Source organism: Stigmatopora argus, chromosome 9 (genome assembly GCF_051989625.1).
Source record: "Stigmatopora argus isolate UIUO_Sarg chromosome 9, RoL_Sarg_1.0, whole genome shotgun sequence".
Classification (NCBI taxonomy): domain Eukaryota; kingdom Metazoa; phylum Chordata; class Actinopteri; order Syngnathiformes; family Syngnathidae; genus Stigmatopora; species Stigmatopora argus.
In genome coordinates, this window is record NC_135395.1 from 7,821,381 (window position 1) to 7,837,890 (window position 16,510).

Consider the following 16,510-nt stretch of genomic DNA (forward strand, 5'->3'; position numbering starts at 1 on the left):
TGACATATTTTAGATTATACAACCATGTGGTATGGAATCCCATTCTTGGTAATCCACTGCAATTGTGCACTTGTCAAAACAATCCAATGCAGCAAAAGCTCTTAAGAATTAAAAGAAAAAAACAAAAAAAACAAACAGGGCCTACTTAATCTCCTGTTTTCCTTCTGACTGTTGATTCTCTGCCTGTTGTGAATTGTCCGGTTGTAGATAAAATTGAAAAATAGTCAGCCATCACCCAAAGGCAACACGAAACATGCTTTATGAATAACAATAAATGAAGCAATGGAGAAATCTACAATGTTATTTTTTGGACAAAAGTAAACTTATAGCTGCACACAATACCAAACTTGGTCATTGAATACCGACGTATTCTGAAGGTGTTCAAATTATATTTAAAAAGTTATTCTACCTTGGCAAGTTGTAATTGCATTGTTTTGCCAACGGGTTGCTGGCTTGTCACTCAAAGTCAAGCTCCCATGTGACTCCCAAACTCCCTCTCATGTAATTTAGACCTTCTTTCACTGCCAAAGCAATCATGACATGGCACTGGTTTAGCGCAAAGTCTACGAACAAGCCGCACCAGAAGCGTTCCGTCAGGATGCTGGATGTTCCCCTCCCAAATCCTTTTCTCAACCAACTCCGAAGCCTGACTGGCTGCTTGCACTAAAAATTTGGTTTGAAGTGATGGAGAGCTCTACTCTCGTTATCAAATCGCATTGCAAATGAGGCCCACCCTGGCAACGTTTCAAAGTGCCCGTACTATTGGCGCAGCTTCCCCGAGGCGCTGCTTTTCTGAGCCTCTGTCGTCGTGTATGCATATGCACCGTGTTGCACTCTGCTCACTCACAATATAAACATGCCAAGCAGGGAAGAAGATGGAAGGCGCTCGACTTATGTCTTGTCAGCTGTCCTTATGTTCTTTTCGCTTGACTGACACGGACTATCAATAACGTGTCAGGTAGACTGTAAGAAAGGTTTTTACCCATTAAAATGGTATTCAATCAGTTTTGGAAGGGCTTTTATTCTGACTAAGCACGCGGTATAATGGTCCAAGGTTTCGGAGACATTCGCTTTGAAATTTTGGGCTGATTGAAGCAGCATCAAAATTACTGTTTTGTCTCATTTTGGTCCTGGCGATGACATTAATTGGAGGTGATAGTACACCAAGGATAAAGTAGAGGGTTTTTTTTGGAAGAGTGGTTTGTGCTATGGATATACTGGCTCACTGTTATATGATTTTAGTCTTGGTATGATGGAAAAGATGTATCTTTGCAGTTTGTGTTGCGCATATTGCGTGTCGCTTTGATTGCATGTCCAAGGCAAGCAGATAAATAATAATGCAGGGATTGAAACCCTGCAAAATAGCCGCAGGCTCAGAGATTTCTAATGAACTGCAGCAGGGTGCCATGGGGGTTGGGGGGAAAGAGTTTAGTCACGAAATCGGATGGGGTTGGGGGGTTCAAATATTCATAGCCTTGTTGATGTTTGTTTGTTTTTTATCATTATTATTTATTTCAAGGGAAACATCACATTGTTTCCAATACTGAAATAGTAAGGCAGACTCCAGATGGCTGAAACGTGTGCCAAAATGTACCATTAATGTAAAAAAAAAGAATGTTTTTATGTCACAAAACAGACAAAAGCACATTTTACAACGTATTTGTGATATAAAAATTGATTTGTACTTGGGTGGATTTACCTCTATGTATTATACTACAAGTCTGATCGCCTTCATTTTTATAATGCATACCTTTTTTATTTTTTTTACCCTATGCATTTAGTTTTGTCAAAATCTAGACACACAGCGGATTTAGTAGTGTGTATTGTCGAAAAAAAATACTCGATCAAGGGCATTTGATAATCCTTGAACTACATTGCTCTTTTAAATCTAATGAAAGCACATGTTATTAGAAATGGAGGATTGTACAGCTTGTGGGCCACTATGCAGTACCTAATAGTATATTGCTACTGCAAATGACCAAAAAGTAGACTGGATTGTTTTAGGAATGACAGGCGTGTATATATATATGACATCCTTATATTGGGTGCTGGAGGATCTTGTGTTGATGGCACAAAAACGCAAATAGGCCTCAAATCCCTGTCCCCTTAGAATTGAATATTTTCTATATGTATTTTTGTGGGACTTATTGGGAAGGTTGGCATGTTGAATTCATGTATACAGAAGATTGTGACTTTTATTGTAGTATGATTTCCCTATATTTGGTGCAGGAAATGTGTATTCCGTTCCCTCCAAGCCATGATGTGAGTGCAAATTGTTGTCTCTTGCTATATTTGTCCCGTGACTGACAGGAAACTATTTCGCTAGTCTGACGTTCGCCGTGTACAAGACACTGTACATGGCATGTCAGGCTTGTCTTCTGTGGTGTGGGCTGTATTTCCAAATTAATGCTAGAGGTGGGGCTCAATCTGAAAGCACCAATCAGAAGCCTAGCTGTGATGTAAACTCAATGTGACTCACACTGTCAGCTGTAGTCAAATTGCAGTTGCCACGCAATCCTGGCAATACATTAGCTGACCTTTATAGGGGATCATTCGAAGAGTACAGAATTTGGTCTTGAAAAGAGAATCGGTAAACGTCGGAAAATTAGACTTTAGGGAATGCTAAAAAAGTGCCCAAAAATAAGATGTTATACTTTATATCACAGGTGTAAAAGTGGCGGCCCGGGGGCCAAATCTGGCCGGCCGTGTCATTTTGTGCGGCCTGAGTAAGTAAATCATGGGTGCCAACTTTCTGTTTTAGAATCAAATTCAAATGAAGATTATAGATGTATATTATATTTCATGATTTTCCCCTTTTTAAATCAATAATTGCATTTTTTTATCAATGTTTTTTTGTTTTGGTGTTTTTAGGTCAAAAAGCATTTTGTAAAATCTAAAAAATGTTTTCGGTTTCCACTTTAATATTGAATATCATTTAAAAAAATCTATTTGAAATGAAAAACAAATGATTATTAGATGTTTTCCTTTAAGAAAAAAAGTTCAAATAAACAGTTTTATATCTATAAAAAAACTGAATATTTAGGGCTTTTGATCCAGTTCTTATTCATTTAAAAAAAATCGAAATATTATATCTAAAATGGTCTGGCCCACATGAAATTGAGTTGATGATTTTGCGGCCCGCGAACAAACCAGAGTTTGACACTCTTGCTTTATATGATCTGAATTCAACCCCCTCAAAAAACATGTTAAATGTTGACTGATTTACTGTGCATAATATAGTTTTCCTTATTACATGGTGCCCTATTTTCTTTTTTTTGTCGGTTTTAAAGTCCAATTCTCCCCAAAACAAGTTCTGTGTTCATTTTCTGTGGTCACATTGCCCTTTTAGTAGTTCATTAAGAGGGTGCCAAAGCTAATGAGATGGAAAATATTTGTTCTCTGTAGGATTAGCAGCTTGACTTTGACTTATTTGGTGACCATCTAATGTTCATTTTTGTTGGCACAGAGCTTTTGTGGCGGATCACGGTGGTTTTGTACGCAGGTGGGTGGTCCCGGTGATAGTGAAAATGGGAACAGTTGTTGGTTTACTGCACCGTTTCTAAGGATTTTTTGGGGGGGAAATGAAGGACATTCTTTGTGGAGATGAATCTTTCTGTGCAGGTTTGTCTGTGTATATTCCAACATACATAGGAACCATTTCTTGCCTCTATCCCTAAAGAAAATAACTCATGTTTACATGTCACATCAATTAGATAGTATCATGGTTACATGGCCTACTGAATCTGGAGGGAAAATTTTGTCGACTAAATTCATTGTCCCAGCTAGACCCATTTTTTTTCATTTATATTTCACGAGCGTAGTGTTCATGCTGCAAGTGGCAGCCTGTTTTTTTAATTTTTTTATTTTAGTTCTTACTTGGTTTGATCGGCCAATGAGGTATTTTCCTCCCGTACAATTAAATATAGATGTTAAGAGTCTAAAGTTGACTGTCACATCTGTCCCGGTGATACCGTACTGGGCAGGGCACCATTAAACATGCCCCAGCTGCCTGCTTGGATATGAGGGCATAATTGAAAGCACCTGCTTTGAAAACAACAGGGTCTTCCCAGGACATGGTTCACAGCTCCTTGGTGGGCCCGGCCCGGCCTGCCTGAACTTCCCTCCTGGCCTCTACTCAAACATTTGTGCAGCTTATCTCACACTAAGGTCAGATCAAAACACTCCACCGCTTCCGTTTGTGTTTTTTTTTCTTCACCGTTGGAACTATGAGTATGCAAATAATTTGGATCTTTGCATAATCACAAGCAGCGGGACCATCTGTTGTTGGCGTGTTGACATACCTCATGTCTGCTTGTTATCAGTGTTTTCTTGTATGAATACTACGTTTTTGCGTATTAACAATGTGATCATCGTTCAACCTAAAAGAAGCCTTTGTGGAAAATACACGTCCCACAAAGCAGGATTTTTAATAATGGTGGAGGGATTGGAATAAAGGTTTAGACTAGAAAGCAAGACAAAACCATTATCCCTATTCAGAAAATGTGTGATAGAAATGGACATGATAAAGATTTAAAATGACCCTCGGCGTAAACTGCGGGTCTTGGATTAGCGCTAAACTGGCACATGCTTGTTTATTCAGTTGCTTTAAAGCTACTAAAATATTTCCCAATGCGCCCTTGCAGATGGAAAATAAGCTGCTATTTCTATCATTGAGGATTTACAGGGAAATAACCTCCAATGAAACAAGCCCGTGATAATGTGTTTTTCTTGTAGAATGTGATCCAGACGCCAGAGAGGTCTTTTATCTCACCACCCATTTGTCCTCACAAGGTAAGACCTACAATACTTTCAGACACTGGATTTAGGAAAATAATAACTGTATCAGTTTAGAAAGAGTATTTAGTGGGGCTATATGCATCTCTTAGGAGACCCCTTCTTAGGTGGTACCTGTCATTCTTAAGCTTGGGTCCTTTAGCAGAGGCTTGGAAGTTGGAGGATTTCGCAAAGTATTTTGGGTCTTCCTTAAACCATGCTGTTCTGGACTTAGGCTTCTGGTTTTGTTCCTGGAATATGCTGTGGCTTTTATCCCTATTTGGCATTCACTGCTGCAATTGCAACTACTTCTATGGACAAAATACTAACTAAATTAATTATATTATACATGTATAATCAAGATGAATTGATTCCAATTACACACTTCAAGTTTTAGAAACAATACAGGTATATTTTTTAAAAGATACCACAATCAGTCAATATTTTTTTTTTACATGACTGATTAGACCACATGTGTCAAAGTGGCGGCCCGGGGGCCAAATCTGGCCCGCCGCATCATTTTGTGTGGCCCGGGAAAGTAAATCATGAGTGCCGTTTTTCTGTTAGGATCAAATTAAAATGAAGTGTATAGATGTATATTAAATTTCCTGATTTTCCCCCTTTTAAATCAATAATTGTAATTTTTTAATCCATTTTCTGTGTTTTTAGTTCAAAAATCATTTTGTAAAATCTAAAAATATATATATGAAAAAAGCTAAAATAAACATTGTTTTAGATCTATAAAAAAATGAAATATTCAGGGCTTTTAATCCAGTTATTTTAATCCATTTGACGTTAAAACGGCCCGCGAACCAACCCGAGTCTGACACCCTTGCAATGCAGGTATACATATATTTTTAAAGGATACCACAATCAGTCAATCATTTTTTTTACTTGACTGATTAGACAGAGTTGGAAGAAAAACAGTACTTATTCAGTTAGAGCAGGTCCTAAAAAATTCAGTGTCTAGTTAACTTTAAGAATTTCTGGATATTTATTCAATGTTAACTTTCTCAATTGGTGCAATTTGTGCATCAGTACACGTGTTTGACGTCAATTCTATGGAGGCAACTTTCCTTTTCTGCTTCTCAGTCATTGCGATAATGTGTTATGCAGTGAAATTCACACAGTCTCAGTTCACTTAGCAGCAAATGTGTCATAATTGACTGTGTGTCCATTTTTCGGCTGGATGAGTGGCATTGGTGGGACAGCGAGGAGCGTACGACCTCGATAAAAAGCTCAATGTAGAGAACCTTTCTGGCAGCCTGTCATCAACTGGTCAGAGCTGTGTACTCCAGTTCGATGCCGAGAAATGACTTTGACAAGTGCGGACGGTGGAACGACAGTAAATCCAAATAAAATACGACACATTTCCTTCATTTGAAGAAAAAAAAACTTATCAAGTTGTGATTAGAAGGCATGTCCTTCACGCAGCAATGGAGCAATTCTTCAATAGTTTATTAGACACTTTAGGCAATATTGCAAGTATCCCAGACATTCATTTCACCCTCTAGCGCAAGGGTGTCAGACTCAGTCGAGTTGGTTCGCGGGCCACGTTAACGTCAACTCGATTTCATGTGGGCCGGACCATTTTAGATATAATATTTAGATATTTTTTTATATCAATGGATTAAAAGAACTGGATTAAAAGCCCTGAATATTCAGTTTTTTATAGATCTAAAACAATTTTAATTTTAGCCTTTTTTTAAATATATTTTTAGATTTTACAAAATGATTTTTAAACTAAAAACACAGAAAAAAATGATTTAAAAAATACAATTATTGATTTAAAAGGGGGAAAATCAGGAAATGTAATATACATCTATACTCTTCATTTTAATTTGATCCTAAAACAGAAAGTCGGCACTCATGTTTACTTTCCCGGGCCACACAAAATGATGCGGCGGGCTAGATTTGGCCCCCAGGCCGCCACTTTGACACATGTGCTCTAGCCTCATGACATGATGACAATCTAGGGTTTTCCCTTTTTCTAGTGTGTTTATATACATTCATTGCCTTACTTAATTGTGGAGCAGTGAGTTTCTGGATGTTTTTTTTTCCCTCGTCAGCTTCCATTAGTCTTTGTGATTTGCACCAAACCAAAATGTGCCGCCATTGCAACGGTCCAGCTGGGGTGATTTAGTCCGTCAGTCAACTTGGTGGGCTGTTAAGTGAGCGCGCAAATGGTTTGGATATGATTCATATGAGAAAGAATATTCACGTTTTAATGGTTTCTCTGAATGGAATCTCCTCTGTCTTTTTGCACGTCTTCTCATCTATATTATGCACACCCCCTCCACCCTCTCCTCAAGATAGTGTAATGACGAGAGGGCTTTTAAATGTGCTGCTCTGTGATTATTATTAAAAGAGTGGGAGAGTGGGGGGAGGATGATCTGGTATGTATAATTGCTTCTTGACACATTGGCCAAATTCTACAGTGCCAGGATCTGAGCAAAGATGATTAACGGCTGTCCGAGTGGGTGGGCACAGTGGGTCATCCGGGTCCTTTTGGTTTCCATAGTGATTTCAGTAGTCTAAAGGCCATATACTGCATAGGGAAAATCCCAAAGGCCCACACATTGTTAAACCTCAATTATAGTCACATTGAATGCATTGTCTTCCCACTGCAAACTCTTTCATTCACTCGAGCCAAGCAACTTGCTGCCTTCAGTTTTTTTTTTTTTTTTTTTGTACTTATTTTTTTTCTTTTGGCCGTCTCTCCCCATCCCTGTTCTTTTTATTTTCTCTGCTAGTTTTCTTAAATGGTCTCCTCGAGCTGGCAAGAAGATTAAGAGTGAAAATCTTGGATTCTGTGAATAATTGATGAGTGGGCTCACCTCAGAGCATCATTACAGTATGGTAGTCTGGGTAAGGGGTGAAGCTAAGATCATAATTCTGACACCAGGCTTCAGGCGGTAGAAAATTGTGTCAGTTTTTCACAAGGCTGCGGCATAAAAAAGTGTTTCTCATTAAACAGCAAGTAGTGCACAATAATGAGAGCATACATAGTCCCCCCCCCTGCATATTAACTGTACTGTCACACTCATATCATGCTGGGAACTTCTAAAATATAAAGCAAATAGGATTTCTGCAAGCAATAGTAAATGTGTTTTTTCATTTATTTATTTATTTTATTTATTCTTCATCATACCACGTGCAGCAATTAATGTTTGTGTGATATATACATGCATGAATGAGTTCATCTTCTGCATCTAACATAGAATACAGTTTGTGTAGGTGACAGATGGGAAGGGCAAGTTATGGGGGTGGGGTTCAAGCACTAAGGATAGAAAGGCGCCTGGCCGCTATTTATTCTTTGCCAGCTTCAAAATATTGTAGACAAATTACAGCTGTGAATCAAAATGTCCTTTTAGCAATGTGGTTACCCCACAAAACAAACCTCTTTCCAACAATGGGAAAGTTGAGTGAGGATCTTGGTCCCCCACAAGTACAATAATCCAGGGAAGATAGATGGCGTATAGAATGTAAACACACTCGTAAGAGATAGAAAAGGCCGTATGAAACATCATTTTAAAATCAAGAAAGAGCCACTTAAAAGAAAACCCTAAAGATGATTCATTTGGTTTAATAGAGAAAATCCCGGCGGCATGGTGGAAGAGTGGTTAGTTAGCACGTCGACCTCACAGTTCTGAGATTAAGGGTTCCTTGGTGGATTCTGGCGTGGAGTTTGCATGTTGTCCCTATGCCTCCAAGGGTTTTCTTTGGGTAGTCCAATCCCCGAAACATATGTGTTCATTATTCTCCTTGTCCCCTGCAATTGGCTGGAAAGCAATTAACAATTGAAAAATTGAGCTAATTTCAGTTGTTTTGTGCCCACTTCTTAAACTACTAAGAAGAATGCTTGGGCTTCAAATCAGCTCAGATCCAGCTTTTGTTTAATCAGCAAAAAGATCATTTGCAAGATAATGTATATATGAAATACTAACTGCACTTTGTGTACCAAATTCCCTTGTCGTCGCCTGGTTTAGTTGAAACCACGCGATCTGCAGACCTTGGTAATAAGCTTCTAACTGGCTTCTAGAGTCGCAGACATTTGACCCCCCATCGTTCTGTTTATCCAAAGCTTGTGGGATTCGTGTTTTCTTTTTCCTTCTATTGATGTTTTACAAGCTGACACAATCATCCATGCTGAAGTGTGAAAATGTTAAAGATTGAATTAAAACCGTGTGCCAATGGTAACCATCAACTCTGGTTAGCGATGGCAGTTCATTTTAGTTGAATAGCTCACACTTGAACCCGCATCATTTTAATGACCTCCACAGCAGTAAACCATAGGTGATTCGTGTAGCATGAAAGACACTGAAGACCCCGCAGTGGTTACAAGTCCAACAATAGCCAACCGTCAAGAAGAATTGATGGATGACGTTTGGTTTATTAAGCAAGTAATAATTATAAAATAAACACACAAAAAATCATTTGAAATAGAAGTGCATATCATAATGAGAAAGACAGCTTTAAAGCATAATGTACAGCAAGACAGTCGAAATCGAGTTTATTAGAAAATATGATTCTCCTTTTTGCCTATGTATTATTATTGACTAAAGTCATTAGAGTCTCCAACTTATCTCATAAATTGACATTTTTTTATTAGTATTTGATAACTATTTTGGTTATTTTAGGTCTTTTTGTGAAAATTACATCCACAAAAAAAATTAAAAAGAAAGTATTATTACCTCAAAATATATTCAAACTATGGCACAAAGTCAATGTTTAGCACCTTATTTTTTAATCATTCATGTCATTGATGATCTGTCATGAATATTCCATATTCAGCATTCTCCTTTTAATTATTATAATTTAATTGTCATCATTTTCTCTGTCTTCCCACAAGTTTTAATGGCCTAAACAATCCCTAAAGACTTGCTGATTTAACATTTAACATATTCTTCCGTCACCACCAATAAACCTTGCTCTTATGTCTAAAATGGATCGACCTCCACCTGGAATTGATCAATGGTATTTCATTCCAAATCAAATTCTTCTTTTAGAATGATGAAATCCAATCTCCATGGTGACACAAACAAATTGGATACGGCGGCGCCTTTATAAGCAAGAGAGCAACACGTGGCTTGTAACAAAATCATTTGCTTCTTACGGAAAGCAAAACATATCCTATAACACGCCATTAGAATCCCCTCCGTTTTTTTTCCCAGATCTCCTGCTCTGTATTTTCTCCCTCTTTCCTGAGCGTGCGCTCTCCACGCAATATCTCCCTCTCATATCTACCTAAACCAATCAGGGATTTGAAGACCTCCCTCCAATCAATTACCACACAAATCAGCGTGCAGGCCTTTTGAGGGAGAATCATTTGTCAAATCAGCCCAGATGGCTGGGGGCATGTACCCCAGTGCCACAGACCAGATCCACCAGGAAATCTCGGCTCGGAATGGGCTCTCCCGTCACTCCCAATCTATTAATGGGTAGTCATTGTGCGCTCCAAATTTATGGTGGAAATTGATTTGCATTTTTGTTTGACTTCAACACATTATCGGCATATAGGTCTTTTTAGAAATATTTTAAAAAACGATTTCGTTATATACAGCTATGTATGATGACAACAAAGGCTTTTGATGATTTGATGATGATGATGATAAAGTCTGTTTGAACAAAAAATGACGGTCATATTGGCGTTTAGGTCTTTTAGAAATATTTAAAAAATGACAGGTCATAAAGCAAATGTTGTTAATTTTGCAAAATGATCTGATTTTTTTTTAGTTTTTGTTGGTCTGTTTTTTTCATTCATAAATCTCAAATTAAATGCTAATTTGACCAAGGGAAACAGCACAGATAAAATGTTTCTGGAGTAAGCATATATCTTTCTGATATAATAATGTAAAACAATTGAATTTTTGGCAAGATTAGAAACCAAAAATATAGGATTGTTCTAACATACTCGCAAAATAAAATTAAAAAAAATAATAATACAAAAGACTACGCCATAAACAAACGCAGTAATTTATTTTCCTTAAGAAGAAAGTTAATAATTGTCAGAATTTCTTTCAAAATACACAAAAAAACCTGATGAAACATGTTTAAATCCGTTGCAACACAATTAAAAAGTTTTACCCTAAATTTTGCCTTCCCACTTGGACAAGTAATTCCCCTGCTAACGTTGCTACCTTGCAATTGTTTGCCATTAAAGGAAAACCTTAGGCTCGGGTCTTACGGTTAATGACTCTAACAAAACGAGCAGCAGTTCATTAGTTTGCACGGTGGTCCAGTCCAAGCTATATTTCTTAAAAAATAATCCTCCACAGTTTTGCAGTTAACATGTATTTACCCCTCTTGCCGTCAAAATGTTTTATGGAAAATGCTTACTTCGTTTTTGTTTTTCCTTTTTTTTCCAATTCATACAAATCCCTCGATGATTAAATATATTTTAATGCCCACCGTAGGGAAGAAAAGATATCCCGGCCAAATAAAGTGAATGGAAATAAGCAAGGAATTGACTATTATTTATTGAATTTGTCACGGTAACCTCACTGCTGCATTGTTTGAGATCATTTTCTCACCTTGCAAATTTCACACTGGCCAGTCTTTGGAGATGTAATGCACAGTAGGAAAATTTGACTCTGCATGCTAAAAAGGCATACATATTGAAGAAAAAAAACAGCAACACTTTGATGACCTTATCTTGCTCTGTGTGCACGATTCAGTTGCAAGTTTGCCTTTATTTTTCATTACTACGGCTCGCCATTAGTGTGAGGGGAGGAATATCAATGTGATAAAGAGGTCCTCAGACTGATATGTGAAGGAGCCCCCCTGTCACGAGGGACACATCCCCACTGTTTTTAGTGGGCCTATATGAATGTGTGTTTTCTACTCATGGATATTCAGCGGAAGAGTGCTGGGCACATCTTGCTGTAATAAGCATTTACTAATGCAGAGTAGCATCATGCACTCGGAGAACATATGTTAATGCACTTGGCTATGGCCAGGAAAACAGCAAGGCTTTAAAAAAATAATAAATAAATTAAAAAACACACACAGTTTTGGCCTCCTGCAGTACACATTTGTCAACAATTGAGATTCTAATGCAATTTGTGCTTAGATGGCGGACATTTGTCGTGTCTTTAATAGGTCTGTTTCAGTGATGAACCACTTAAGTGAGACTTTGTCTTGAAATATTGAATTGGTTTTTCAGCAGAGTATTGTTTGAGGAAGATCTGCACAAATGGGGTTTCTATGAGACTTATTTTTATGTGTTTGATCTATTTTTTACCAGTGCTGTCACCACATGCATGAGGTGGGTTTTCTGTTCTTTCTCTATTGGATGTGGGGAGGGATGAATCTACGTTGGGTCAAAGCCGTATGTCACATGCATTTTTTAAAATGGTGGAATGTATGCTCTTTGGTCTGCATTTCTTTTGCAAAAAATGCTAAGTACTCGGGTTTGGTGAGATTTGAGAATTTGCGGATGGATGACTGTCTAATTCAAATTTTTGACTTTGATTACAAATTTAAATGTTCTTCAAAATTATTGGTGGAGCAATCTGTGTGAATTTCACGTATTGATAGTTGGCTCAACTGCAATATTTGGACTTTTTGCATAATTTTAAAGCTCAATAGAACTGTCTTGTGGAAAAACTCACTTTTTTACAAACCCAAGGCATATTTTGGAAGCATAATTTGACGGGTATGTAGTGAGGAATGTGGGTAAAGCAACCCAGATTGTTCCTCGGCAGAAGTCAAGCTCAAAAGCATTTTGTCACCTGTCTTCACTCGGTAAAGTACCTGCAACACTCTGCAGATCAGAACCAAATCAAGATTTTTTTGCGACTTGATGCTGTTTGAAGTTATTTGAGTTGAGAGTGAGAGCAAAATATAGAGATAGTAAGTAAGTATACGTGTTAAAAGAACATCTTGAAAACAGGAACAACTTTTTTTTTTAACTTCCATCCATTCAATTATTTTCTGTATTCCTTAGCCTCACAAGGGTTGCGGGGGTGCTGGACGCTATCCCAGCCAACTGTGGGCACAAAGCGACGACCAATCATTCACACTTACGTGCATACCGATTTAACTTATTCAACCAGCCATCCATTCATGTTTTTTGGGATATTGAAGGAAACTAGAATACCCAGAGAAATCCCACGCAGGCATGGAACAACATGCAAACTTCATACAGGAAGGTGGAAACTCACCGGGATTGGTTCCTCGATCTCTGAACCGTGAGGCGACATACTAACCACTTGCAGACTGTGCCACCATTTTTCCCCTTCATTATTATGATTATAGTTTTTTTTTTTAGATAATCATTAAGTTAGATGCACTGTATTAGGAATTGTGTCCTTCAAGCCATGCCTTATTTCAAGGGACAGCTTGACAAAAATCACTTTGAATTTGCTCTGAAAGCACGTCTAATTGAATTTTGATACATAATTAAATCAAGCTATAAATCAGCCCAGATCCCAGAGCAACCCACAATTCAACACTCTTGAGCACTAAAAGCTAATTATGATGAAGTTATTATCTCAGCCAAAGGGAGTACTCAGAATGGCTCCTTCTGCATCATGGAGAATTTCTTCTTTGGCGGAGATGTGCTCAACCTTGAAGGAAGGTCATCTCTATCATTAGGGATCTCGCACTGATGAATGTCACTCAATGGACTCTTGTTCAAATGTGACACTTTAAAGCAGGTAATCTTCCCGAGCAGCCATTTCAGATGATATACACTACGGCTACATCTATTACATCATCTACTGATAATACTGCTAATGTTATGACAGTGTACTACAGCATCGATTTTCACACTAAAACACAAACGGAAACAAATTGTTAACCTCACTTTGCAATGGGCTGACTTAAGGTTAGGGGTAAGAAAGTATACTCTTATACGTATACTCTCTAGCCAAATTAAGTGCATAAAAGAGGAACAGACAGTACTTACAAATATAGCTATAGGCAATTAGGAGTTCATAATTGTTTTTGGAATGAGGAAGGAAAACCTGGAGAAAACCCAAATAAGTACACCGGAGAAAAATGCAATTGTCGAAGGAAAGCTGTGGTCTGGCTTCAAACTAGTATTATATTTAATCTCGTGGGTGATCGTCAAGTGCGACTTATATATGAATATAGTCATTAAATGCAATTTTGTTGCAAAGTTTAGATAGATAAATTTAGGTTGTTTGAAGGAAGACTCTCAGTGTTGCTGTTGTTGTATATTAGCCAACTCGCATTGATGGAGTGAATTTTAATTTTAATATTCGTTGACAGCTGATTGGCTCATGGCAACCCGTTCGTGTGTGTGTGTGTGTGTGAGAGTGAAGACAGCTACAATGACGCACATTCCTGGACAGGAGATGTGGCATTCCAATTGAATTTATTATTTAAAACAAAAATACACAAGTTTTGCTTAGGTGGAAAAAAAACAACAGCTGAAAAAGCTGTTAGATGGATGATGTTTGAAATGAGCAAATACAGCTGTTGGTCATTTTTGGCCACTAATCCTTGGTTGTTTAGGAAGAGGGTGGCTTGATTAAACATGGATTAAGAGCATCATCCTCATCATCTGCCAGCCGGCCTCATATACTTAATCAATTACATCCCTTGTGATTAAACTATGCTTTGGATGCCGTGCACCGTGAATGTAATCTCCTGACATAAGGTACCAAATGAATACCAATTATAACTTTACAGCTTTGTGTCTTAAATTATTGTAATACTTTCCCCAAGAAGACACATTGATGTGCCACTGAAAGGAGGTGCAGCATTTTAAATCAGTTGAATTGTGTCACTTGGCTAAGACTGTGCTTATTTAAAATCTAATTTTAAACGTCAATATATGATGTATGTTTCATGGCAAGTCTCTTTTGAAGATTGCAATCCTTTACAGTACGATATAGCCAGCCTTTTTGTTGTTGTTGTTTCGCAGCAGATTAAATTGCAGTCAGAATTGCATGAGTACTTGGTTTGAATCGTTTAACGTTTAAAAAAAGAAAGGAAAATGAAAGCAACAATCTTACACAAATTCATGTCATCATTAGGTCGTTTACCCTGACATCGTTAGTCATAACGAATTGTAAATTGTCGGTAAACAACATTCACAAGCTATTGATGAAGCTATTCATTTCATTACGCTTGTTAGCTCAGCATGTTGAAGGTGTATAATGATCAAGTCTATAGCTTCTGTAAGCATTTCTGGAACAAAGTTCTCCACAATAAAAGAGGAGCTACTCGATATATTATTTTCTTACGTTCACCACACCTCTGACACTCTCTGAATGAATTTGTCTGAAATTAACCTGTGAAAGGATGGTTTGCCGGTCAATTGACAACAACTATCCAGTATATGTCTTTTTGTGTGTGGAGGGAGGTTCATTTGTGCATTAACAATGACATAAGAACCTTATATCAGTGGAAAAACTGACAAAATTATTATTAAAGCTCTGACATACAGTGCAAGGAAAGGGTTTGGCCACCTTAAATGTCTGTAAAGTCAATTTTTCCTGCCATTTTGCTGAACTTTCTATTAGCTAATGTTTGCAAAGCATCATATGTACAGTATGTAATGTAAATGTGAGTTAATATTTATTTGCTGATAGTTTTCTTTTTAATGTGAACATATTTTTTACATATTTTCTTATGCCTACACTTTAAGTGTCATGAAGACTTTATTAGTAGGTTTTGATAAGCAAGATTTTAGTTTGTTACATTTTTATCATGCTGGCAAAGGTGAACTGCGTTGATCACAAAAAGGGATGAAAACAATGTTCACTTAAACACTGCTTGCTGTTTCTTGGCAGAGATGTTTGAGCCTGCACAAGAATGAGCAGATGGCATGCTTGTCCAACTTATCCCTCTGTGACTGTGTGTACAATTCAAAAGTTAATTGGCTCTCTTTTTAAACTTGCTCTTTTCAACTTCCCACTATGTATCCATAGTAAATGTAATACAATGTCTGTTGGGAATATATGTAAAAACAAAGAAACATAGTCGGAGCCTACTGATAATTACTCTCGGAGTGAGGAAAGTTTGCTGCAATTTGCAAGTTGTGGTGATATTTCTTCATGTTTTTGTACATTTATTATTAAATAATATTACATGGAGGAAACCTATGTCTGGAAGTGAAAGTGTCCTTTCAATGTGACACAAAGATCAGTGTTCTGGTTTACATTCAAACGTTACGCATTACTGGCAATATTTGAATGCACCAACCTTGATTTGACTCTTGCCTTTAGCCGATGCATGAGTAGAAGTCCCTGGCAGCAAAATCTGGTGTGCAACCTTGGCTTGAAAAGTGCCATTTACTTACCCTAAACCTTAAAACTGCCACTTTGATAACCTGCATTCATATAGAATAATAGAAGCCACATAATGTGGACTGAAAAGTAAATGATCAGATTCAAAGTCAAGCAAAGTCAGTTTTTCCTCGCAAATATATGGGACGTTCAAGAGAATGACACTGCATCGTTAACGCTAAGACAGTTGCAAACAATGTACAATAACATACAACCAATGGTACACGGTCGATTGGTCACCGGTCTATTGGTCGCCGATCTTTTGGTTGCCGGTCTTTTGGTCGCCCGGAAGGTTATTGATAATTACCATTTAAATCGTTGCTCAAATTCCCTAAATACAAACTGTGAATTACTTTTTAGTCATCCTTAATGCCCTAGTAATTATTAGGCTAAAGAAAAGCTCCAAATTTCCTGGACTTTTATTGTTTTTAGTTGGAGAACTTGTCAAGAACCTGACTGACGTAGCTTCTTAAAGG

The 16,510-nt window shown here is 37.6% G+C and overlaps 1 protein-coding gene across 1 annotated transcript in view; it reads left to right on the forward strand.

Moving 5' to 3' along the window:
• pcdh11 (protocadherin 11) overlaps positions 1–16,510 on the forward strand; it is a 117,732-nt gene that overhangs the window by 45,272 nt on the left and 55,950 nt on the right. The window contains exon 4 of the mRNA XM_077609510.1: positions 4,735–4,791. Coding sequence (XP_077465636.1) covers positions 4,735–4,791 — 57 coding nt within the window. The remainder of the gene's footprint in view (positions 1–4,734; positions 4,792–16,510) is intronic.